Source organism: Camelus dromedarius, chromosome 11 (genome assembly GCF_036321535.1).
Source record: "Camelus dromedarius isolate mCamDro1 chromosome 11, mCamDro1.pat, whole genome shotgun sequence".
NCBI classification, from domain to species: Eukaryota; Metazoa; Chordata; class Mammalia; order Artiodactyla; family Camelidae; genus Camelus; species Camelus dromedarius.
Genome location: NC_087446.1, coordinates 58,866,292 through 58,891,930, shown reverse-complemented (window position 1 = coordinate 58,891,930; position 25,639 = coordinate 58,866,292). Strand labels below are relative to the sequence as shown.

The window sequence follows — 25,639 nt, the reverse complement described above, 5'->3', positions numbered from 1 at the left end:
ACAAACAAAAATTAACACCATCTGATACTGAAGACAATGATATTTAAAAGTGGGGTGGGTAAAGTGATCTAAATAGAAGTAAGATTTCCACATTTCACCTGAAATGCTAAAACATCTATGCCAGTAGACTGTGATAATATATGTATGTTGTAATACCCAGAGCAACCACTAAGAAAATCAAACAAAGTGATACAATCAAAACTACTGAATTAGGGTGGGAGGTAAAGCTTAGAGCATGTGCTTGGCATGCACAAGGTCTTGGGTTCAATCCCCAGTACCTCCTGGCGATTGGAGGGAAAAAACTAAATAAATAAATACTACTTTTAAAAAAATACTGAATTAATGAATTAGTCAAAATAGAATCCTAAAAAGTGTTCAAACAACCTACACATGTGCAAAAAAAAAAAAAAAGAAACAAAGAAAATAAACAGAAACAAATGATAAAAAAGATAAATCTATACACATAATTATCTTAAATGTAAATAGTTTAAATACATCAATTACAAGGAAGAAATTGGCAGAGTGAATTTATTTTTTAAAACAACCCAACTATATGATATTATCAGCAATTTGCTTCAAAATCAACAACATACCGAGGTTGAAAGTAAAAGGATAAAGAAAGCTATGCCATGAAAAATCAAGAAAAAAAGCAGATAAGGCTACATTAGTGTTAGATAAAGTAGACAGAAGCAAAGAAAATTACAAACGGGAAGCAAGAGACATTTATATAATGATAAAAGGACCGCTCCACCAGGAACCCACCTTGCTTTATTTATAGTCACATTTATCATCATCTCACTTATTTTACATTTACCTGTGCATTCGTTTATTGTCCCTAGGCCATGTCTAGGCAAGGACTTCAGTGGTTTTGTTGACAGTCATATACTCAGCGCCCACAGCAGTACCTGCACAGGGTAAGTACTCAGTAAATATTTACTCATCAATGAAAGTGTTATCCTATTATCTATCAATATCTGCCCTTTAGATACAAGGCACTAATCATGATCAGCTCAAGTGATTTAAATACTTTAAACAGTAACATTATGAACTAAAATATTCCAACATCAGATCAGAAATGACCAAAAGGTTTACTAATTCTTATTATAGCATCTCATGCACAAAATTTAAGTTCTACTTTCTTCATCATAAATATACTAATTATAAAATCAGCAAGCAAAAACTATTGACATTAGAATGCTTCCTGGAAAAAAGTCATCATTTCCAAAATAACCGTCTTCCATCAGTCACAGTTACCTCAGTCATTTCCTCATCATGCAGTCGAGGTACTTCCTAAACTTTAGAAAGAAGCGTAGCTTTTCCATACTACTCAGCCACAAAAAAAGAACAAAATCTGCCATTTGTAGCAACATAAATAGACTTGGAGGACACTGTGCTAAGTGAAGTAAGTCAAAGACAAATACTCTATGGTATCACTTTTACATGGAATCTAAAACATATAACAAACTAGAGAATATAACCAAAAAACGAAGCAGACTCACAGACACAAAGAACAAACTAGTGGCTCCCAGCGAGGAAGGGAGGGGAGGGACAGAGTATGGGTGGGGGAGCAGGAGGTACAAACTACTGGGTGTAAGACAGGCTCAAGGATGCACTGTGCAACACAGGGAAGACAGCCAATAGTTTGTAATAACTGTAAATGGAAAGTAATCTATAAAAAATTGTATTAAGAAGCCTCTACAAATTTAAGAGGACAAATTATTTCAAGCATCTTTTCTGACCACAATGCCATAAAACTAGAAATCAGCCACTGGGGGGAAAAATGAGAGAAAAACAACTGTATGGAGACTAAACAACATGCTACTAAAAAACCAATGGGTCAATGATGAAATCAAAGAAGAAATTAAAAAATACCTTGAGACAAATGACAATGAAAACACAATTACATAAAATCTGTGGGATACAGTAAAAGAAGTCCTAAGAGGGAAGTTCATAGTGGTACAGGCCTTCCTCAAAAAACGAGAACAATCTCAATTAAACAATCTAACCTACCACCTAAAAGAATTAGAAAAAGAACAAACAAAACCTAGAGCCAGCAGAAGGAAAGAAATAATAAAGATCAGGGAGGAAATAAATTCTTTTAATTTAAGGACTAAGATTTAAAATTGCATTAAATTTTTTAGAAAAAAGAAGTATAGCCATAAAAAAAAGTGTAGCCTTTCCAAATAATTCATTATCAAATAATTTCCTCCATGAATCACTTCCTAAGCAGATTTCCACCTCTTGCTCTCGTTTTATTTTATGTTGATCTTTGTTCCCAAATTCCAAGCCTGCCCAATTTGCAGCCTAGACTGGCTCATCAATGACCTGCCACTCAACTTACTTCCTCTCCCTCCCCTTTCTAAAGAAGAGATTCACTCTAACCCAAATAGAGCATTCGCAATCTGTCAGACTCAGTTTCCACTGGTAACTTCAGCTTTCTTGTCTGTAAACACATTTGAAAGAAACAACTGAAAATTGCTAAATACAGTTGTATAGTAATTCCCTCATTGGAGAAAAGAAAGTGGGAAACGTCTGTGAGGCATGTACTGTGTAGCTGGTACTTAGCAATTATAAGCCTATTTGAAGGGCATCATGGTCTCTATTTTACAGAAGAGGAAAGTGAGAACCAGAGAGATGCAGCTTCTTGTGTCACTCAAGGTGGAGGTGATTATTGTGTTAAATTTGGTGAGACCACATTCATTTTCTGGGCCCCACCATTGCTATGAGAATTATATGCAACCATGTATAAGGAAGCCATTTATAAGATATTTGTACAGTGGGTACTTTGTTCCTAATTCTGGAATTTTGTTCACTAGCACTGGTTCTTCTGATGCTTGAATTCTGTTGATAAACAGGTGATGAATCTGATAAATTAACTGCTATGAAGATGTCTTTGGGTAGCAAAGGGTTAGCCCTCCCAGGTAATATATACATATCTTAAGTTCTTCACTACCTTAAACTGGAAATTTGCAAGTGTTTTCTCAGAAGAGACTCACAAGTCAAATGGGATCCCACCCCTATCTCAAACTGAGCAATCCCCTTTTATATGTTCTATATTTCATTTATGCACACACTTCGAAAAATGAAAATCACTGCTTACTGTCTTCAGCCAGTAGTCTATAAACGGACTAATTACAACCAGGTTAACAATGTTTATCAACTGGGACTTTTCAGGACATTTGTGACCTGCAAACGGTTCCACCTAAGCTGTTGGTCTACAGCCAAGTCCAGCCCTGCCCACCCACAGGGAAAGGCAAATGTCATCACTCCACAGTCTTCCCTGCTCTCTGACTACCGCCCACCCGACTCCAAGCTAGTCTCTCTGGATCTCATCGCTTAGCCATATATTTAAAATTTGTTCCCAGAGTTGTTGACAAAGGACATTCATTAGCCTGTTCCAAACAAGAATCCCCAGGGCAACTTGTGCTTCCTCACTCAATTGATTCCCCCAGTGCAATCTCTCAATAGAGCAAATATAACCTTTGTCACTCTGGTTAAAGGACAGCTGAGGTGGGAGAGGGAGTTCATATTCTGCCTTCTGAGGTCATTAACATCATTTTTCCTAGAACAGAAAAATCCAGGGCTACTCTGCTCCTCAAAGTCCTTCTTTTAACCTTTATACTGGCTCCACTTTTAAAAGACAGGCTATCCAAAAACTCTGATGCAGCCCCAGTCTTAATGAGTGGAAAAACAGAAATGGGCAAATCCCCACTAAACTGGTAAGGAAATGGAAAAGACTATTTCTTACCAAGAGAAGCCCTGGAAGATTTGTAACTTCTGTGAAATGCTGGATAGGACTTGGTGGCAGATAACATTGAAAATGCAATACATTTTATTTTATTTTATAATAATATAGCCTTATAATTTTTATATACCTCTAAGAATATTTAGGACTAAAATCTCACTATAGCCATTTGGATAGTCAAATGAGGAGGTATATTCCCTCTTTACAGCTTCATTGATTTTACCTCTCTGTGGCCGTGAAGCCTGAAACCAATGCAGATGTGAATATTCAACCTTTCCCTGAAGATTTCAGGTTGGTAACCAGGAGCGCAAGGGCATCCAGAGCACTGTGTAACTTTTCCCGGTCCCTGATTCCAACTGTGGACTGCACCCCACTAGTGGCTTATGGAATCAATTTAATGGGTTGCATTCAGCATTTGAAAAAAAAATTTTAGTAAAATAAAATTTAAAATACTATGTTGTACCACATGCAGTAATAAGGAGTGTTCTGTAAAACCTTTATTTAAGTTAGACATATACAAGTTTGCCAGAAAATGATTTAAAATGCAGAATACATTATGGTCAAAATGCTTGAAAGCAGCTGCCCTATAAATGTTTGTAAAAACAATACATAAAGAAAATCTTGAATAAGCCATCAAGGATGCTCTCATATAATGCGATTCTTAAACAACATGAACTCACAAATCAGTAGAGACTTGAAATGTTCTTGAAGTGCTTAAACGTGAAGACTCCTTAGAAAACCCTGGATCATAGTTTTTATATACTTTTCCTGTAAAATTTCTATACCCATATACCCAAAATGTTTTACACATGTTTTAGTGGGTTCATAGACATGGTAAATCCAATCTAGAATTAACAGATCCCTAGTTTAGAACTCCTGCTTGAAATATCCTGAAGCTCCTAAAATTTCCTTGAAATGTAATAGCATCTGCCTGTCCTTAAAGGAAAGCAAAGTTCTAGATCTAAAGATTCTGAATGCATTTGTGTAAATGGAGATTTTTATTCTAATCTAATATTTGCTGAACTGTAGACAGGTAGATGGAATGGTTCAAAGGACAGAAGACTTTTCAATCTAATACACAATCTTTGAATTCTAACAGACAGAGAAGGAGGGTCTGTTGAAGAAGAAGTGAGGAGCTGGTACTCTTGGCATCGAGGGAATTGAGGGAGTTGAACAGGAAGGAAAATGAGAGGCTGATATGATTGTATGAAAAATAAAAACAAAAATGGCAGAGAAGCGTAAGAAAACGAGCTCATCTAAGAAGAGTTAGGCAGGCAAAGGAAGCAGGGCAATAAGTGGAACCAGTGAGAAGTAAGGAAAGTGAATACAGGGGAAAGAAAATTAGTAACTTCTGGAAGGAGACAGCTGTTGCAGGCATTCCTTTATTAACTCTTTTCAAAAACTATTTAAACATCATCTACGAAGCGATTATTTCATATTGGCACTGGGGAGAGTACATTTGGAGAAATCATAAAAAGAACTTTCTATATAGGGCAAACAGGACTGGCAAGAACCCAACACCATTCAAATGGGCTGCTGGGCTGGGTCATGTCATCAGAGGAAAAGTTCATGGTCCCTCTCCTTTTGTTCTCTTCAGATTTCATGTCCCTTTCAGAATACCTCTTCCTTTCTCACCTTTTATTATTACCATTTTACCTTGAGACTCAAAATTTTTTAAGCAATGCAAAATAAAACCGTATTGACTGAGTTCATCCTGCTGGGTCTAACAGATGTCCCTGAACTCCAGATGGTGGTTTTCACCTTTCTGTTCCTTGCCTATTTGCTCAGCATGATGGGAAATCTGACGATCCTCATCCTCACCTTGCTGGACTCCCACCTTCAGACCCCCATGTATTTCTTTCTCCGGAACTTCTCCTTCTTAGAAATTTCCTTCACAAACATCTTCATTCTTAGGGTCCTGATCAGCATCACAACAGGAAACAAGAGCATCAGCTTTGCTGGCTGCTTCACTCAGTATTTCTTTGCCATATTCCTTGGGTCAACAGAGTTTTACCTTCTGGCCGCCATGTCCTATGACCGCTATGTGGCCGTCTGCAAGCCCCTGCACTACACGACCACCATGAGCAGCAGAGCCTGCACCCAGCTGACTCTCTGCTCCTGGCTGGCTGGGTTAGTGGTTATTATACCACCAACCACTCTGATGAGTCAGCAGGACTTCTGTGCCTCCAACAGGCTAAATCATTATTTCTGTGACAATGAGCCCCTTCGGGAACTCTCCTGTTCAGACACGAGCCTCATAGATAAGGTTGTCTTCCTTGTGGCCTCAGTGACCCTGGTGGTCACTCTGGTGCTAGTGATTCTCTCCCACACGTTCATCATCAGGACTGTTCTGAAGCTCCCCTCTGGTCAGCAAAGGACAAAGGCCTTTTTCACTTGTTCTTCCCACCTGATTGTCATCTCTCTCTCTTATGGAAGCTGCTTCTTCATTTACATTAAGCCCACAGCAAAAGAAGTGGATTCATTCAACAAGGGAGCCGATCTACTCATTACTTCAGCTGCACCTTTGTTAAACCCCTTCATTTATTCCCTAAGGAACCAACAGGTAAAACAAGCTTTCAAGGATACAGTCAAGAAGCTTATGAAACTTTAAAGAATTTCAGAATTAAAACCTTAACGGGTGAATCCTTACTACGTACCAAACTCTCTGCCAGTTACTAGATATCCAATAAAGAGTTAAACTCCAGGACAGTGAGAGAGATTTGGAAATTAAAAAAATACAACCTAAATGTTCATATAAAGAAATGATTAGGTTTTATTAATGAAAAAGCAGCTCAATCTGAGTTAGTGAGTCAAAAAGTTTTCAGAGCAGGTGCCATTTAAATTGAGTCTTGACAAGTAGGAATAGGTCAAGCAAGCAAAAATAGAGAAAGAAACAGGTAGAAAGAATATTGGTGGTGGGAGCACAAATTTTCAGTCCAACAAGATTGAGGAAATGTTGTCATTCATTTCAATTAAATAAAACAGAGAAGGAAAAGACTTGTGGAGATAAAAGTTTTAGTTTTGAATTAAGTTAAATCCTATTTTAAATAAATTAAATGTTCAAAATGTCAAGCCATTTGGATTTGGGACAAGATCTGTGAATTTAGAAATCCTTACCATGTAGATGGCAACTGATGTGGAAACAGAGGAGGCCACGAATAGAAGCAAGTACAGAAGTTCAAATATTAAACTCTTAGCATCCTCTCATAATTTGAAGAGCACAAGAGGCAGAAGATAAGAAAGTCCACAGAACTGTGGGATTCATAAGAGAATGTCTCAAGAAACACAGGTTATTTGGCAATGTGAAATGCTGCAGAGAACAATTAATATGAAGAATGAAAGCATGAGAACTGACAATTAGGCTACTGTTATTGATCACAGCCATTTTCAGAAAATGTGGAACTTGGGGGTGGGGTAGGAAGAAGTCAGACCACAGTGGGATACTGGTGGTTAGGAGTTGAAAAGCTAGAAATGGTAAGATGGAATTTCAAGAGTATGGGTCAATGGCTTTGGTTCCTAGACTTGAGGGCATATAACACTGTGCCATGCCTATAACAGGCACTCAGTAAATGCTCAATTAATTAAAAAAAATGAGTAAATGATGTCTTTATTACATAGGATTCAAGTAAGCTTTCATAAGCTTTTTTATCATCTACTAGTTTTTTAAAGGGCCAAACTCTTTCTCTCCTGAACACTTTAAAGCCTATTTTGAACCACATAGTTATTTCTTTGTAGAGATATCCACAGACAAATCCTCTGTTAATGTCACCTTGTTTAACATTATTTTAAGAGTTTTTTTCTCCTTTTCTCAGGGATATTTATAGGTAAATAAATTAAAAGGAGAATCAGATTTTCACAAAAGCTGTCTAAGCATGTTTTCAGAAGTCTAGGAGACGCACATACCCTTTTATAAAAGTGTGTTCCCCGTTAATCTATCCCTTATATCTACAATCTACTATTAGGAATTAAATTATTTTCTTTTGAGTCTTCTTCCTATTAAAATGCAATCAAGAGAAGCAGTGTACTAGTGTACTATAGAAGTAAACAGCCTCAAAAATCTCAGTGACTTAAATAACCAAAGTTTATAACCTCTCATACTATGTTCAATGTGGGTCAGCAGCCAACTCTGCTCCACATGGTAACTTCTGCATCACCTTATAATGCTGCCATCCCCACATCAGATGCTTCAAGGGTCACAGAAGGAAACACACAAAACAGGAAATGTCTCAAACCTGCACTTAAAAGCTCCGCCTAAAACCCACTGGCCAAAACGAGTTAACAAATGCAAAAGATCCAAGCAGTGTGATCTTCCCACACATATAGAAGGAAAAGAGAACATGAGAACTTGTGAGCGAAAGATGAAAACACCTTATAGGCTAGGATATGTTACCTTTTTTTCCCAAATGACAGCCAAGTCCTGTAAACAAAACTGGCTAAAGAAATTTGGCAGAGCAAATTACCGCCATGAAAATTGTAGTGAAATGTTGGTGGGGATGTAAACTGGGGTGGCCACTATAAAGAACAGTATGGAGGTCCCTTTGAAAACTAAAAATAAACTTACCATATGATCCAGCAATCCCACTCCTGGCCATATATCCAGAGGAAACTCTAATTCAAAAAGACACATGAACCCCAATGTTGACAGCAGCACTATTTACAACAGCCAAGACATGGAAGCAACCTAAGTGTCCATCAACAGATGACTGGACAAAGAAGATGTGGCATATATATACAAACTACTCAGCCATAAAAAAGAATGAAATAATGCCATTTGCAGCAACATGGGTGGACCTAGAGACTATCATATTAAGTGAAGTCTAAGTCAGAGAGAGAAAGAGAAATCATATGATATCAGTTATAGGTGGAACCTTAAAAAAATGATACAAATGACCTTATTTACAAAACAGGAATAGACTCAAAGACACTGAAAACAAACTTATAGTTACCTAAGAGGAGAGCAGTGGGGGGAGGAGCGATAAATTAATTTTGGGATTACATATACACACTACTATATATACAATATATAAACAACAAAGACCTACTGTGTAGCACAGGTTATACTATATTCAATAACTAGAAGTTAACCTATAATGTAAAGGAATCTGAAAAGAACATAGATATATATTATGTATAACTGAATCACTTTGTTGTACACCTGAAACTAACACAACATTGTAAATCAACTATACTTCAATTAAAAACAAAAACTGCAAAAATAACATATGAGATCGCTCATATGTGGAATCTTAAAAAAAAACAAAACAAAGCATAAATACAAAACAGAAATAGACTCACAGACATAGAATACAAACTTGTGGTTGCCAAGGGGGCGGGGGGTGGGAAGAGATAGACTGGGATTTCAAAATTGTAGAATAGATAAACAAGATTATACTGTATAGCACAGGGAAATATACACAAGATCTTATGGTAGCTCACAGAGAAAAAAATGTGACAATGAATATATATATGTTCATGTATAACTGAAAAATTGTGCTGTACACTGGAATTTGACACAACATTGTAAAATGATTATAAATCAATAAAAAATGTTAAAAAACAAAAACAACAAAAACTGTAGTGAGACAGACTGAGGAAAACAATGTCTCATGGCTTCATCTTTTAAAAATATAAATCATATCATGTCACTATCTTTCTTAAAACCCTCTGAGAGCTTCCCATTACTTAAATTCCAAATTCCTCACCACAGTCCACAAGGCACTACCTCAACTAGCTCTGGCCCAGCTCTTTCAACACTCTGCCCTCGGCACTGACTAACAGGCCCAGAAGAGGTAACAATTACAGCTCATGTTCCTTCTCCTAAAAGAACTTCAGAACGAATTACATCCTGTTATTTCCTCCCTGTCAACTTAATCATTACCAGAAAACTCTCTAGATCCTCCTTCATTACCCCTGAGTGATCTGTCATCTTCAAAATCCTCTGAAAACTCTCAGCACACCTGTCCTTCACATATTTCTGATCCTGGAGAAGGGGTAGGTACCCTCCTCGCTCTCCACTGCCTTTTTTTTTTTTCATTCACGAGATAGTCAGTAGAGTAACATTTATTGATGGTCTACTTACACCAAGACTGCAAAAAACGCTGCAGATAAATGGATGAAAAGTCATGGTTCTACCCTCAAGGCCCTTATAACCAGTAGGAGACCTCATGCTAAGTATTAGGGCAGAAATACACCAACGCAATCAAAAGGGAGAGGACAGAGCAGATACTACCACCTGGAGAAGTTAGGGAGCATCTCATATATGTATTCTCTTATCCTTAATTCTCTTCCATTCTTTTGTCATTTTCCCATTCATTATCATACACATGGATGATATTGAAACTAATTATCTTATTGGAGAGAGAACAGAAATTTAAAATTTATTTTTCCTTTTTTAAAAAAAAATTTTTGAAGTGCAGTTGATTTACAATGTCAGTTTCAGGTATACAGCAAAGCGATTCAGTTATACATACACATACATGGTTTTTTTTCTTTTCAGATTCTTTTCCATTCTCTCCATTGCCTCTTACAGACCACTGTCCTCTATTTTCAAAACCTGTAATTCCGTTAAAGCACATGTCATCAGATTATATCACTCCTTGTTCAACTACTCCCTCAGGTATCTGGTTGGTTCACTGATAAATTTAGCAACTGGCTACCCCAACTCTACCACTTACTCCTGGTTTGATTGTTTGGTGACTTGAATAGCTACAGAGATCGATGTACTGAACCAGTGTGATGTTCTGTGGGCTGGTGAACTCAGCCTGGCTCAGATGGCTGGCTCTACTTCAAGCTGTGGGTCTGTTCACGACACTGAGGACAAGAGGACCTAAGAAACAAGTAGCTGGATTCCATGGTAAGACACACGCTTGCCCAGGGGAAGAAGATAAATTCCAAGACACTGTCGTTCCCTGCTTCCTCAATGAAGTTTCTGGGATTCCGGGTGTCTAAGGGCATATCAGGGTATACCTTCAAATTAGAATAAAAATTACTACATTTTGTACCTCCTAAGAGGAATCAAAAAGTACAATACACTACATTGACGAGATAATATACACCACATTGGTGACTGCTGTTCTGGCCCACGTACTAAGTAATCCATAAAACTGCTCACAATAAGGGAAAGCTCTCCAGATGGCCCAGACTTTGATGCAAGCAGAGTCCTTATGACTCTGTGGATTTCACTGTATTCAAAGTGTCGGTGGGAGATCAGGACGCAGTGTAGAATTTGTGGCATGCTCCCGTAGGTAAGTCTTAATACAAACCCCCTAAGATAAATCCACACCATCTTTAGCAATTAACTTGCTGTTTTGAGAAATAAGTGTTTTGCTCGTTACTGGGCCTGGCACAGACTGAATGTCTATTCGTGGGGCAAGCTAAAAACATGTACCTTGAACTACTCATCATGAACTGAGTGAATATCTTTCACTAAGTCATAAAAATAGAAGTGTCTAAAAATGCCCCAGCTTCAAGTGGAAGTGAGACATAGGAGATGAAGCTCATGCAGACCCTTCAAAGCAGAAGCAACGTGCACAGGCAGAAGGCTCACACTCCTGATGTATTAACCCTTCCTCTGGTGCCTCTCCTACCTCAAACCACACCTGTAACTTCATGTTTGGTGAGGGTCAGGGAGGCGGGTTCCCAATGACTAATGGACTAGGGAAGAGAAAATAAAGCCTTCTTTACAGATGGCTCTGTGCAATACACTGACATGAGCCAGCGGTGGACTACCGTGGTGTTACAACACCACTGAGGCACGGCCATGAAAAGTAGTTGGGAAGGGAAATCATCCCACCAGCAGAACTTTGATATTAACAGCTGTCACTCTGTCTGGAAGGAGAGATGTCTAGAGAGTTAGACCTATACCATTCAGTGCTTAGAAGATAATGGTTTGTCTATATAATCAGAGACTTAGAATGAAAAAAAAAGTTGGAGGATTGGTTAACCAGGAGGTTTGGGGTAGAGGAATAAGGATGGACCTCTCACAGTGTGACTGAAGCTGAGGACACTTGTAATACCTTATGACTGAGTGCTCACCATAAGTCTCCTGCGGCAAACACACACATCCACCACGCACATCTATCAGAAATTTGGTAGACTTTTCCTTTTCAGGGCACAGAAGACTAAAGTGAAGGGAAAGGGTCTAATGGGGAAAACGCTAAACCCTCTACATGGCTCGTGTTACCTGACCAATGTAAGAGTACCACGGCAACAGAAGGCAAATGGCCTCCTACCCCTTGTTCTTTAGGAGGCATATGGTGCTAGGAACATTAAATAATTAAGGTATGTCGTCCAGCATTATGCACAATGTAATGAAGGTGTGTTGTGTAGCGTTATGCGTAGCACATGGTAAATGGCTCAAAAAATATACTGTTGTTCTAGCTCCCACGATTATTTTTCATTGTTGTCATTACTCCAGCTTCCACGAGGCTTTTGAACTATACTGATGCTCTCCTGCTAACTTCCTCAGCGTCTCTTTGGACTTCTTCCCCAATCCCTTATTAAAAGTTCAATTCCAGAGTTCTCAGCAAATAGGGCTCATTAGCATGCTCTGAATGGGGGTCTCCTGGGATCTTTTCTCTCCTTCCTCATCTGATTATGCTGAGGTCTCCCCCGAATAGAATATTTAAAATATGCTTCCATCTGGTGTAAAATCAGAAGCAGCACATATCCAGGCTCAGATGAGTCAGAACGGAGGAAACTAGACTTTGAAGGGAGGGTGGTTTCTATTATCACTACCATAAACACATTTAACTTAAATAAATCACACCTCAAAGGATTACCTGCTGGCTGGGGGGCATTTTACATTTTATGTGGAGATAAGAAGTGGCAAATGACAGCTAAGCTGATATACAGCAGGAGGAGTAGGAGTTTTTCTACCAAATTTTCATAAGTTTGTGAACTTTTGTGATGAATTAGGTCAGTAAGTAGCGGTGGGAAGGCAGACAAGTTCAGTTTTATGCTACCTTTCCTCCACATCTGACTTCTAAACTGTGATTCATTCCATAGAGGTGCACGGGTAAAACCCTACAGAACTTTCCCTGAAAGTCAAGTGTAAGTATATTCTCAGCTTCTAGTTAAATCAGTGTTACCTGTTTGTGATTATAGAGCATGAAATTATATTACTGTGATTTTTCTTAATTAAAAAGTAACTCACGCTTGTTTTACAGTATTCATGGAATACAGACAAATATAAAGTAAAAAGAGACAGCTCCCCTTATGTCCTCCACTTCCTCATCTAACTCCATAAATGCAATACTGAAAATTTCTCCAGATCTATGTGAATACGCACATAAAAATATAGTTTTAGAGCATATACGATATATACTTTTTAACCCAAATGGGATAATACACTACTGTTCAGCAGCTTGCTTTACTCACTTAGCAATATATCAAATATATCTTTCCAAGTGAGTTCACATAAATACTTCCCATTTATTTGTATTGGTGTATTGCATTTTATAGTTTGGATGTGCCAAAGTTATTTAGTCACTTCCATACTGATGGAAACTTTAATTGTTTCCAAATTTTTACATTTATAAACAAGGCTATAATGAACATCCTTGTAAAATTATTGAAACAGAATTATCATAGAATTTATATAGAATATGAATGTGAAATTTTGAATGATAACATACATCTGTTCACCAAAGACCAACAATTAATGACCAGGAAGTGCAAGAGCCTGGACATTCAGGTACTGGATGGCATTACCAGGTTCCACACATCCTGTGATTGGGACGTTCCTAGGGACAATGGCAAAGATGGCTCTCTGGTGTTCCAGATAGGCACACGGTCCAGGGATGTACGGAGCGGGGCTAAGGATTTCTTTATTTCAGGAAACTTAAAAGATCAGAACAATATGAAAATGCCTAATTGATTCTAAAATTCAAAGCTTCTTTCTTGGAATACATGCCATCATTTCTGAAAAAGAATATTATGACCACATAATCTGGTAGCCCACTTCCTGGTTCTGTGTTCGGGCTGTACCTGTATCTTATGCAAAGTGCCTCAGCCCATCCAGGGAGCTTAGAGAGCACAGATGGAGGAGTCCAGGTACAAATGAACACCTCTCTCTAAGTGTCAGGGGTAAGAATTTAAAGTAGTTCCTGAAAGCCCCTCCTGAAATCATTTGCTCCCTGAGGTTTCTCTTTCCATCAGTGACAGGTCAGTATTACGAAAACAAAGCATGAAGGAATTCTGTGCCCAAACAAACTTTACATGCATTAAGTCATTTTAAAATTATTGTATCCCCCTCACCCTCAGTAACACATAACAGAAATACAGATTTTTATTGTTTGGGGATAGAGGAGCACCAACTATGAACAAGGAAAATCTCAAAATACAACCTTCCTAACAGAGGCCTGGCTCTCAGCTCCTAAAATCTCACCAGAGACTACATGACTCATTGATCATTCATCAGTGGAAGAGAGAAGGGAAGTGGTAACATCAATTTATAGATTGAAGAGACTTTACCCTAGACTAACTCTTGAAAGTTCCTATTCACTGTTAGACAAAAAAAAGCTAGGAAAATGCACAGTTTATATGGTTGATTTTCAAGGACAAAGGGTAAACAGAGAATAAAATGGGGGGAGGGGGTAAAAGAAAGAGAAGGGCACTACCTTTTTTCATTTATTTAATAACCATGTATTTTGATTATACTGTGTTTTTGCCAATGTTACTGGGGAGTAAAAGAACACCAAAAGAGGAAGAACGGATTTATGAAGAGCCTGGCATAAAACCAACACTACAGTCATTCAGCAGGTGTTGGCTCTCTTGCCCTTCCTCTGCATTTAAGGAACTTACAGTCTGTTTTGGGGAAAGGTGACATATACACAGAAAACAGGAAATGGTCAATGCCTGAAAAGAATGCATCCTACGTGTTAATTCTTATCTTAGAATCAGACATCTCTCTGCATTTATTCTGTGTCACAGATTTTCAGATACTCATTTTGATGTAAAAATTCCACATAGAATGCAGCCATTCTGGAAGGCAGCATGGTGGTATCCAGCAAAACTGAAAATAGAATTATCATAGGATCCAGCAAGATATGCTGCTGGGTATACACCCAAAAGAAATGAAAGTAGAATTTTGAAGATATATTTGCACACCCATGTTTACAGCAGCATTTTCACAATAATCAAGAGATAGAAGCAACCCAAACATCCATTACAGATGAATGGGTAGACAAAATGTAATCTATATGTATAATGGAATATTATTTAACCTCAAAAAGGGGGAAATCCTATCACATGGTACAATATAGATTAACCTTGAGAACATTATGCTAAGCGAAATAAGCCAGTCACAAAAAAACAAATACTGTACATAAGTTATCTGCTGAAAATGGCTTTGAGAACTTGAGAATTGTGGAGAAATTTAAACAGAAGTTAAGTAATTTTTATTATATATTTATGGTAAAATGTATAATAAAAAGATGTAAATATTCAGAAACCTGTTCCTTATCAATAAGCAAAAACTAATTACTTGAATTCTCAAAGTATGGTATAAATAGCCCCCTAATCATTCAAGTTATTCCTGAGAAACTTGTAAGTGAGGCTTGCAACTTTGGATTCCAGTTATATTTTTCTAGCCAGAGGAATATCACATACTTATTAATATAATAGACGTGGATATGGAAGAAAATTATAGCAGGGATCTGATTGGAGAGGTACCATCTATTTCTCTGCTAAAACCATCTAAGACAGGAGAACTAGGGCCTGAGGGAAAGCTGACATTGGCAGCAAAGATTTACAGACTGATAATACTAGTTACAATGGTCCACAAATTCAAAAACATCAAAGGGAAGTTAGGCCATCTTTGGTCACCACAGTTACAACAGCATTGCTGATCCCCTCCTGAAGGCTCCTCAACTGCAGCTAACAGGTGAGCTTTCCTTCTCACACAGAGACCAAGAAAGTTACAGGAATGAGGTGTCACTGCCAAATGAGCAGAAGCAATGAAAGAGCAAAACTAGGGCTATCATTCAAAGTGGAAATAAAAATAGAAAACAGAAAATGATCACGTAGGCACTGGTTTAGAAGACAGGCTAGGAGAGCTGAGGGGGAGCCTGAGAAGGGGCCACAGAGGACACCCTCCCACGTGAGACTTCAGGGAAATCGTTCTTGTGACGAGTCACCCTCTGTCCCATAGAAAACCTCATCCACGTCAAAATGACAGGAAAAAAAGGCATCTGAACCAATTCAACAAGAAAAGCTTAACCTCTTCTAAATGCTCCTGGGCTCCTCTTCCATTCTCATCACTGACTTCTTTCCTTTGTACCTTCATAGGCAGCAAAGGGCAGCAATGAGAAACCACACCTATATGACAGAATTCATTCTGCTGGGACTGACAGACATCCCAGAGATTCAATTTGTAATCTTTATACTCCTCTTCCTCACCTATGTACTCAGCATCTTAGGTAACCTGACAATCATCACCCTCACGCTACTGGACTCCCATCTCCAGACTCCCATGTATTTCTTCCTCTGGAACTTCTCCTTCCTAGAAATTTTCTTTACAACCACTTTTACTCCTAGGCTACTGTTCAGCATCTCAACCGGGAACAAGAGCATCAGCTTTGCTGGCTGCTTCACTCAGTATTTCTTTGCCATATTCCTTGGGGCCACAGAGTTTTACCTTCTGGCTGCCATGTCCTATGACCGCTATGTGGCCATCTGCAAACCCCTGCATTACACGACCATCATGAGCAACAGAGTCTGCATCCAACTGGTTCTCTGCTCCTGGCTGGGGGGATTCCTCATCATTGTATCTCCAATCATCCTAACCAGTCAACTGGATTTCTGTGCCTCCAACATGCTGAATCATTATTATTGTGACTATGGACCCCTCACAGAAATATCCTGCTCAGACACACGACTCCTGGAGCTGGCTGACTTTATCTTAGCAGTTGTGACCTTGGTGGTCACCCTGGTGATGGTGATTCTCTCCTACGCAAACATCATCCGGACCGTTCTGAAGATCCCCTCTGCTCAGCAAAGGAAGAAGGCCTTTTCCACGTGTTCCTCCCACATGATTGTCATCTCCCTCTCTTACGGCAGCTGCATCTTCATGTACATAAAACCCTCAGCAAAAGAAGGAGTTGCCTTCAATAAGGGAGTAGCTGTGCTCAACACCTCAATTGCCCCTTTACTCAACCCCTTCATTTACACCCTAAGGAATAAGCAAGTAAAACAAGCCTTCAAAGATGTGTCCAGAAAGATTGTGAGTCTTTAATGAATGTAAAGACCTCAAACTCAAAAGAAAATCTGAAGAGTAGTAATATTCTTGAATTCCTCCCCATGAAAACAAAGGCAGAACTCCTTTAACCCTCTCCTTAGTAAAATAGCATCTCAGATGAATTTATCATAAAGAAGTGTCGAAGTTATGTTCCAGACTTGCCAAGGAGGGGGGGGGGAATCTTCCAAAACCAGTTCAAATATTTCTTCCCAGTAAATAGATTTTTGAGCCAGACATTTTAAAATTTTACAAGAAACCTAAAACAATACCACTCTTCTCATGACTTTTTTGCAGATTATAGTTATTTTAAATAAAAATATATTATTTGTAAAAAAAAATTTGTGCTAAAAAGAAATGTTTGTTATACAATTATTCTAAAACAAATGAATATATAGATTTTTTAAGTTCTCAGTTTAATTTCTAATAAGATTAAAAATGGATATAGATATAACCACTTGATAAATTTTTATACAAAAAAGATGTAGCAGGTAACACTGTCAGTCTGAGTACAAAAATGGAATAACTGGATAAAATTACTAGGACTGTCACAAGACTGATGGTCCTGGGCTTATTGGAAAAGTTTAACTTTACAAATGAGGCTCTTAATTTCATGGACGTCTTTAAGAAAGTTGTGCAAACATATTTTCAGAAATACTAGACATTTTCCAGAAGAGGCTAGTAATTACATTTTGCAGTAAGGCTTTATTTCACTCTTGGAAAAAAAACACCATCTTCTCTTAAGGTTGAGACAATTTTCTTCCTCATTATTCTTGCTTTGAGAATTCTAAAACTGTCTCCTTTTAGACGTTTAATACAAAAAGGATTTTCAGTTGTAGGGTTGATACTTATGACTCTACCTCTCCTTCCAGTCATGAAATTAGAATGAAAACTATCACCAGGGGCATCTCCAACAGAGTGAATATCCAACTTCCTCTTAAGGGAAGATTCAGAAGAGTAAGACTCTTCAGCCATGTTGCAATGGACAAAACCTACAGCACTCTGAGTGACCCTGAGCTGTAGAGGACATATTTTGGAGATGAACTTGAGGAGGCTGAGTGAAAGAACTGCCTAAGGATGCCTTAGGGAAAAACATCCACATTTTGTAAGGATTTGTTTTTTAAAGTGTAGTTAAAGTGGGGAGGGCAAAAAAGCCTATATGGTGTAAGGTGTCTGCATCCTTTGAGGTAAAATCTTGATTCTAAGTGGACTGGGGAAAGTTAAGCATGCATATTGTAACTCCTACAGAAATGACTTCAAAAATTAAACACAGAGACACAGTCAAAAATCACAAGAAATAAGTGAATTTAAAGGGAATCATAAAAAAAACTTCAAATAACTGAAAAGTAGGCATGAAAAGGGAAACAGAAGAAATAAACAGATAATAATAAAATGATGGACATGACTCCAAACAGATCAATAATTACATTAAATATAAATGGTCCAAAAATGCCATTTAAAATAGAGATTATCAGAATGGATTTTTTCTAAATGACATAACTATATGCTGTCTAGGTGAAATTCTCTTTGAATATAATGATTTATGCAGGTTAAAAGTAAATAATCTAGAAATATATACCATGAAGACACTAATTACGAAAAGAGTCGATTCACCAAGAAGACATCCAAAATGCATATGTACTTAAAAACACAATTGCAAAATATTTAAGTTAAAACATATAATTCAAACAAGAAATAGAAAATCCACAGTTGTAACTGATGACTTCCACACCCCTCTCTCAGTAATAGATATAATTAGTGGACAGAAGATAAGCAAGGATATAGAAGAACTGAACAACTCTATAAAGTCAATTAGATATAATTGACATTTATAGGTGATTCCACCTAAAACAGGAGAACACAAAGCCTTTTCACATGCACATGCACATGGACTATTTACCAAAACAGACCATACCCTGGGTCACAGAACAAACCTTAGCAGATTTTAAAAAACTGAAATAATATAAAGTATGTTCTCAACTCATAATGGAACTAAACTTGAAATTAGTAATAGAAACATAACAGAAAATTCTCCAAGCACTTGGAAATTAAACAGCACACTTCTCAATAATTCATAGGTCAAAGAGGAAGTCTCAAGAGAAATTAGAAAATATATTGAATTGAATTAAAATGAGAACCCAATATATCACAAATTGTAACGCAGGTGATAACAGTACGTAAAGGGAAATTTATAGCATTAAGTGCTTGCATTGGAAAAGATGAGGTAGGATTTTTTTTCTGCTTAGCTAAGATATAGCAGGCATATAATATTATGTAAATTTAAGCTATACGGTGTGATGATTTGATATACATATATATACTGAAATAAGGTTACCCACAATAGGGTTAGTTAACACATTCAACACCCCATATAGTTAGTTTTTTTGTTGTGTGTAGTGAGAATAGAACTACTCTTTTAGCAACTTCCAAGTATACATTATTTTTTTCTTTTTGGAAATTTGAACAGTAAATTTTTTCAGAGATACCTTCATTTTTATTTTTTTCAGCCTCATTGAGATATAATTGACGTACAACCTTCTTGAACTTTAAGGTGTAAAATATGATGATTTGATACAGGTATGTACTGGGAAATGATTACCACAATAAGGTTAGTTAGCATCTCCATTGCCTCAGTAACCACCTTTGTGTGTGTGTTACAGAAGATGAGTGAATTCTGGGCATCAAATGTGAAATACTGTTAGCTATAGTCACATGGAGTACATTAGATCCCCAGAACTTAATCATCTTATAACTGGAAGTTTGTACCCTTTGACCAACATGTCCCTATTTTCCCACTCCTCAGTCCCTGGCAACTATCAATCTATTCTTAGTTTCTGAGTTCAGTTTTTTCAGATTCCATATAAAAGTGAGATAGCACAATATTTGTCTTTTTCTGTCTGATTTATTTCACCTAGCATAATACTCTCAAGGAACATTCATGTTATTGTAAATGGGAGAATTTCTTTCCTTTATGGCTAAATAATACTCCATTGTGTGCATATCCATCATCCTCTGACAGATGCTTAGGTTATTTCCATACCTTGGCTATTGTGAAGGATGCTCCAGTGAACATCAAAATGCAGATATCTCTTTGACATACTGATTACATTCCTTCAGATATATGTATATATATCCTAGAAGTACAATTGCTGCATTGTATGATAGTTCAATTTTTAATTTTTTAAAGAATCTCCATACTGTCTCCATAGTGGCTGTACCAATTTACATTTCCAGCAGCAGTGCACAAGGGTTCCCTTTTCTCCATATCTTTGCTGACACTTATTTCTTGTCTTTTTGATAACAGCCATTCTAAGTGGTGTGAGGTAATATTTCATTGTGGTTTTGATTTGCATTTCCCTGTTGTCGGTTACAAAATTCTGGTTTTTTAAGTGAAAAAAAAAAAAGTGAATGAAGGGCCACAAATGGCAAAGTATCTTTCTTTCTCATGTGTGAGTTGTATTCCATTACATATACGTATGTTGCATCTTCATCATCTATTCAACTATTGACATGCACTTAGGATGCTTCCACATCTTGGCAACTATAAATAATGTTGCTGTTAATAGCAAGGTGTATGTATCCTTTTGAATTAATTTTTATTTTGTTGTTGGCTTTATTTCTTTGATAACTATGTAAGTTTAAAAAGCTAAAGCTCTACATGTTCTTAGAAACAATGAACAGTACATATATGTAAACTAAAAAATACATGTGCAGTGAAAAAAATGAGCTATCAAGCCATGAAACACATGGAAGAAACTTAAAAGACATATTAGTAAATGAAAGAAGCCAGTCTGAAAAGGCTACAAACTGTACGATTGCAACCAAATGACATTCTGGAAAAGGCACAGCTACAAAAACAATAAAAAGATCATGGTTTCCAGGGGTTTGGGGAGAGGGAGGGAGGGAGGAATGAACAGATGGAGCACAAGGGATTTTTAGGTATGATACTATAGTGGTGGCTACATGACATTACGCATTTGTCAAAGCCCATAGAATGTACAACATCAAGAGTGAACCCTAATGTAAACTATGGACTTTGGTTGATAATAATGTGCCCATGCTGGTTCATCGATTGTACCAAATATGACGCACTGATGAGGGATGTGGAGGGTAGGGGAGTATAAATGTGTAGGTGGGGACAGCTATGTGGGAATTCTGTATTTTTTTTTGCTCAGTCTGCTGTAAATCTGAAACCAATCTAAACAAATGGTCTATTTTTTTAAAAAGTAATCTCATTAAATGTCATGGCTTTAAATAGTGAAAAAAAAAAAACTGATGTTGCAGTTTTTACTATTATCATCATCATTATTGCATCACTTCCCACAGGGCTTTTCTCCTGTAACTGACCCCCTTGTGACAGCTTCCTCACGGGTCTCTTTGGAACACCTTCCCTAATTACCTGATAAAAGTTAATTCCCAACATTATTTTTTTAAAGACTAATTAAAATTTTCTGGACATGGATCCCAGGACAATATTTTATCCCCCAATGTCTCTGCTGAGTAAACTAGATAAAATGTGTATCACTCAAACTGGTATAAAATTGAAAAGAAGTCCATAACCAGTCTTCAGACCAAATGGAGAAAATGAGACTTAAGAGTAAAATGTTCCTCTACTTTTCAAATAGTTTAAATAAGGCAGCATCTTCAGGACTTACAGATCCGATTATAAATGGGGTCAGTGTATAAAAAGGGTAGTAACGAGTGCTTGGTTACAGGTAAGGGGAGCTAGAAACTATTTCTTTCCAAACTAGTGCCTAAGAAGCCTGTGTGCTTTGTGAACAATCAGGGAATCAAGTAGTGTTAGAAAAGTGGAAAATATGTTACATTTTATTCTACTTTTTCAACCACATCTGACTTCTCAGTTTTGACTCACCCTTCAGTGTATCAAGAGGTAAGATCCCTCAGCAACTTTCCTGACTGTCAGAAAGTATGTCCACAGGTCACTGACATTACCCTTCTATGATGACAGATTATATGAGATCCACTTCAATGTGATTAACTCTCATTCAGGCTTGTTTTTTTCTTTTTAATTTTTAAATGATCAAGATGGGTACCACATAAAAGGGAAAGTCTTTCATTTTTTGTGCAGTGGCATTCCAGAAATAGCTATCACTGACCATTTGGTATTTTTCTAGACATTCTTCTATGCACTTTAAGAAATATGCACATGAATTTTCAGTTTCTTCCACAGATAAAACAATATACATAATGAGAAACAATCTAATTCACTAGCAGTATATTGTATCATGTCGAAGCCAGTACGAATAAATTTCACATTTTATTCCAAATAGAAATGGTTGTAAGTTATTTACTTATTCACCTATTGGTGGAATTTTTATTGTTTAGTTTTTCATTATTACAAATACTGATGAAATGAACATCTTAAAACAATTACATACGCAGACTTGTGCTGGTATTTCTCTGAAATGGAAATATAAATTTTTGAATGATAATATAGAGAAATTCCTTAAAGACTAAGGCTTGTGAACAGAAGCCCGAGCCTCCCAATCACAGGGTGACATTGCCTTGATATTACAGTCCAGTGGCTACAATGGTCCAAGGGCAAGGGTGGTCCTACACTATGAAAGTGTTCTGGATAAGCACCCACCTCAGAGGGCACCTTGAAGATCCTTAGTTCCAGTGATACTGGAAGATCAGAACAAAGATAAATGCCCAAAAGGATCCTTGACCCTGGCAGGTTCTTTTCTGGGAGGAATCCTTATTAGTCCTTAAGTGACTAGACTGACTCTTCTCTCTACTTTTCGGTAAGAGTCACATCTACGTCCTGGAGACTAAGGGAACATAAGAAGGGATCCAGGTCCACTAAACATTTCTCCCTGACTGTTTAAGCAGTTAAAGAAAGCTCTCCTAGAATTATACCCATCTGTTATCTCTCTCCCATCAGTTAAAACCAAGAGAAAGGGAGACATAAAGAAAAGAGTGCAATATTGCAAAGCTTTCTCCAGCAATGCTACCAGGCTCAGAAGTCTGAACACATAAAAAGAACTATTCGCTCCTGCACTGGAGGGTTGGAGATTGTTATTAGGCAAAGCAAAAGGATACAGCAGGTGTCCGATATGTTCAGGAGAGCATCAACAAAGCAAATCACCAAGGCATTAAGGCTGCAGAAAGATGAGACATTACTACCAGGATCTTAAGAGAGGGGTTTCATCGATATGAGAAGAAAACAAAACAAAGTATGGATAAAGGGGTAAACGTTTGAATGCAGGAGAGGAATTAAGGTGGGCCAGCTGACTACTGTGTTGTTCTGAGAAAAGGGCTTCGGAAATACAGCTGCCTACACGGGAACTTTAGTAAACAGATTTTGTGAAGGGCTAGTTGAGACAAACAGACACTCTGTTTGGATCAGATGGACAAAGGGATTTACCACTTCAAGAGAAATTGACATCCTCCCCTCAATACTCCCGAGTTTTGTTGTCCTTCTCACCACTCCTTCCTCTTCTTCTCAGCTTCACAGGCAGCAATATTAACAATGAAAAACCACACCTATATGACAGAATTCATCCTGCTGGGACTGACAGACATCCCAGAGATTCAGAGTATCATCTTCATACTTCTCTTCTTCACCTACCTACTCAGCACCTTAGGTAACCTGACAATCATCACCCTTACACTACTGGACTCCCATCTCCAGACTCCCATGTATTTCTTCCTCTGGAACTTCTCCTTCCTAGAAATTTTCTTTACAACCACTTTTACTCCTAGGCTACTGTTCAGCATCTCAGCTGGGAACAAGAGCATCAGCTTTGCTGGCTGCTTCACTCAGTATTTCTTTACCATATTCCTTGGGGCCACAGAGTTTTACCTTCTGGCTGCCATGTCCTATGACCGCTATGTGGCCATCTGCAAACCCCTGCATTACACGACCATCATGAGCAACAGAGTCTGCATCCAGTTGGTTCTCTGCTCATGTTTGGCTGGATTCCTGAGCATCCTCTCCCCTATTATCCTAACCAGTCAACTGGATTTCTGTGCCTCCAATGTCTTGAATCATTATTTTTGTGACTATGGACCCCTCATAGAAATATCCTGCTCAGACGCACGACTCCTGGAGCTGGCTGACTTTATCTTAGCAGTTGTGACCTTGGTGGTCACCCTGGTGATGGTGATTCTCTCCTACGCAAACATCATCTGGACCGTTCTGAAGATCCCCTCTGCTCAGCAAAGGAAGAAGGCCTTTTCCACGTGTTCCTCCCACATGATTATCATCTCCCTCTCTTACGGAAGCTGCATCTTCATGTACATAAAACCCTCAGCAAAAGAAGGAGTTACCCTCAATAAGGGAGTGGCTGTGCTCAATACATTAATTGCCCTTTTACTCAACCCCTTCATTTACACCCTAAGGAATAAGCAAGTAAAACAAGCCTTCAATAATATGGCCAGAAAAATAGGGCATCTTTATTCATTTTAATAGCCTCAAAATCAATGGAAATTCTGAATGATTCATGAAGTTACTCCAAATGATAATTTGAGCTTCTGATATCTGCTTTTGTAAAAGTTATTTCTCAGATAAACTGTGATCACATTTGGAAATTTAGTTTCAAATCTGCCAGCAAGAGAGAGGTATTCAAAGAAGTTCAGATTTTTTTTTCTATTAGATATCTCTTAATAAAGAAGGCAAATTAGGAAAGTAATATCTTTAGAGTACATAAAAAACAGAACTGTCTGATTAAAAATGATTTTACTCATCATAATTGTGGTGATCAGCTGAGTGATTAAGTCCACCTTCCCATGAAGGGCTCTTAATCTTACCAATCACTATCTCAGAGGAGATTATACGTGATGTCACACACACAAAAGAACTCTACTTCCTATAAACTTCTCGGGTTTTAAACAACTTTCTTTCTCAAGCTTCTCCCTCCAGCAACTCTTAAAGACTGCATCTCTCTGGCATCTCCTACAGAAAATATTTCCTACTGTAAGGCACAGTGTGGGACCTTGTGATTGTTCATAAGAGTATTTCTAACTCTCATTTGAGGGCTGAAATTAGAATGAAAACTATTATCAAGGAATCATTTGGACTCCACTTAAAGGAAAATTCAGGTGAAGAGATATCTTAGGCCATGTTGGCAATGATCAAAATCTGTAGGACCTAGAGTCTGGCAAGGCACACCTGACTTTCAGAAGCTACGTTTACAGACGGGCCTGAGGAGGTTAGGAGTGTTACAGACGATTCTTAGGGAAACCTACGATGCTGTGGTCTATCAAATTCCTCCACAACTTCCTGCACCTGAAGCCCCTTGACTGCCCCTCTGACCTTGCCAATCCTGTGGTAATTGCGTCTGACAGTTAAGTGGAGCCACCTGGCCTTACTACTGCAGGCCCCATCAGTCCTGTGAATATTAACAAGCCCGTCTCCATGACTATCTGTCCTGTCAGCATCCCCGGTAAATGAGAGCCATCACTGAACGTTTTCGTGATGCTGGTGCCCCGCCCCACAACACACTTCTCCTGGCCTACGTGAAAGCCGCGACCTCGGGCCCTCCTACGGAACAATCTTCTAGGAGGTCCTACATTCTTGCCTCATATGTTCATTCCATCTTTCCCACCTCCCTCAGCCTTTTTATTCCTTCCTTTACCACCTTCCACAGCGACTCACGTACTTCCGGGTCACTGAGTGTTGGACGTCACTTTTTCAC

At 38.0% G+C, this 25,639-nt stretch overlaps 3 protein-coding genes and 1 non-coding gene across 4 annotated transcripts in view; 3 read left to right on the top strand and 1 right to left on the bottom strand.

The window, feature by feature from the left end:
* Positions 1 to 25,639, bottom strand: part of LOC116156299 (uncharacterized) — a 60,340-nt gene that overhangs the window by 17,508 nt on the left and 17,193 nt on the right. The window contains exon 2 of the transcript XR_010382951.1: positions 815 to 905. This is a non-coding gene — a transcript (uncharacterized LOC116156299). The remainder of the gene's footprint in view (positions 1 to 814; positions 906 to 25,639) is intronic.
* On the top strand, positions 5,427 to 6,356 carry LOC105100967 (olfactory receptor 2AP1). Its single transcript, XM_010994053.3, has one exon. It carries the CDS (start codon positions 5,427 to 5,429, stop codon positions 6,354 to 6,356), a length of 930 nt encoding a protein of 309 aa, XP_010992355.3.
* Positions 16,032 to 17,083, top strand: LOC105100966 (olfactory receptor 6C4). Its single transcript, XM_031463682.2, has one exon. It carries the CDS (start codon positions 16,050 to 16,052, stop codon positions 16,977 to 16,979), a length of 930 nt encoding a protein of 309 aa, XP_031319542.2. The 5' UTR covers positions 16,032 to 16,049; the 3' UTR covers positions 16,980 to 17,083.
* On the top strand, positions 23,106 to 24,411 carry LOC105101012 (olfactory receptor 2AP1). The gene has a single exon (XM_010994102.3). The coding sequence runs from the start codon at positions 23,473 to 23,475 to the stop codon at positions 24,409 to 24,411; it is 939 nt and encodes a 312-aa protein (XP_010992404.3). The 5' UTR covers positions 23,106 to 23,472.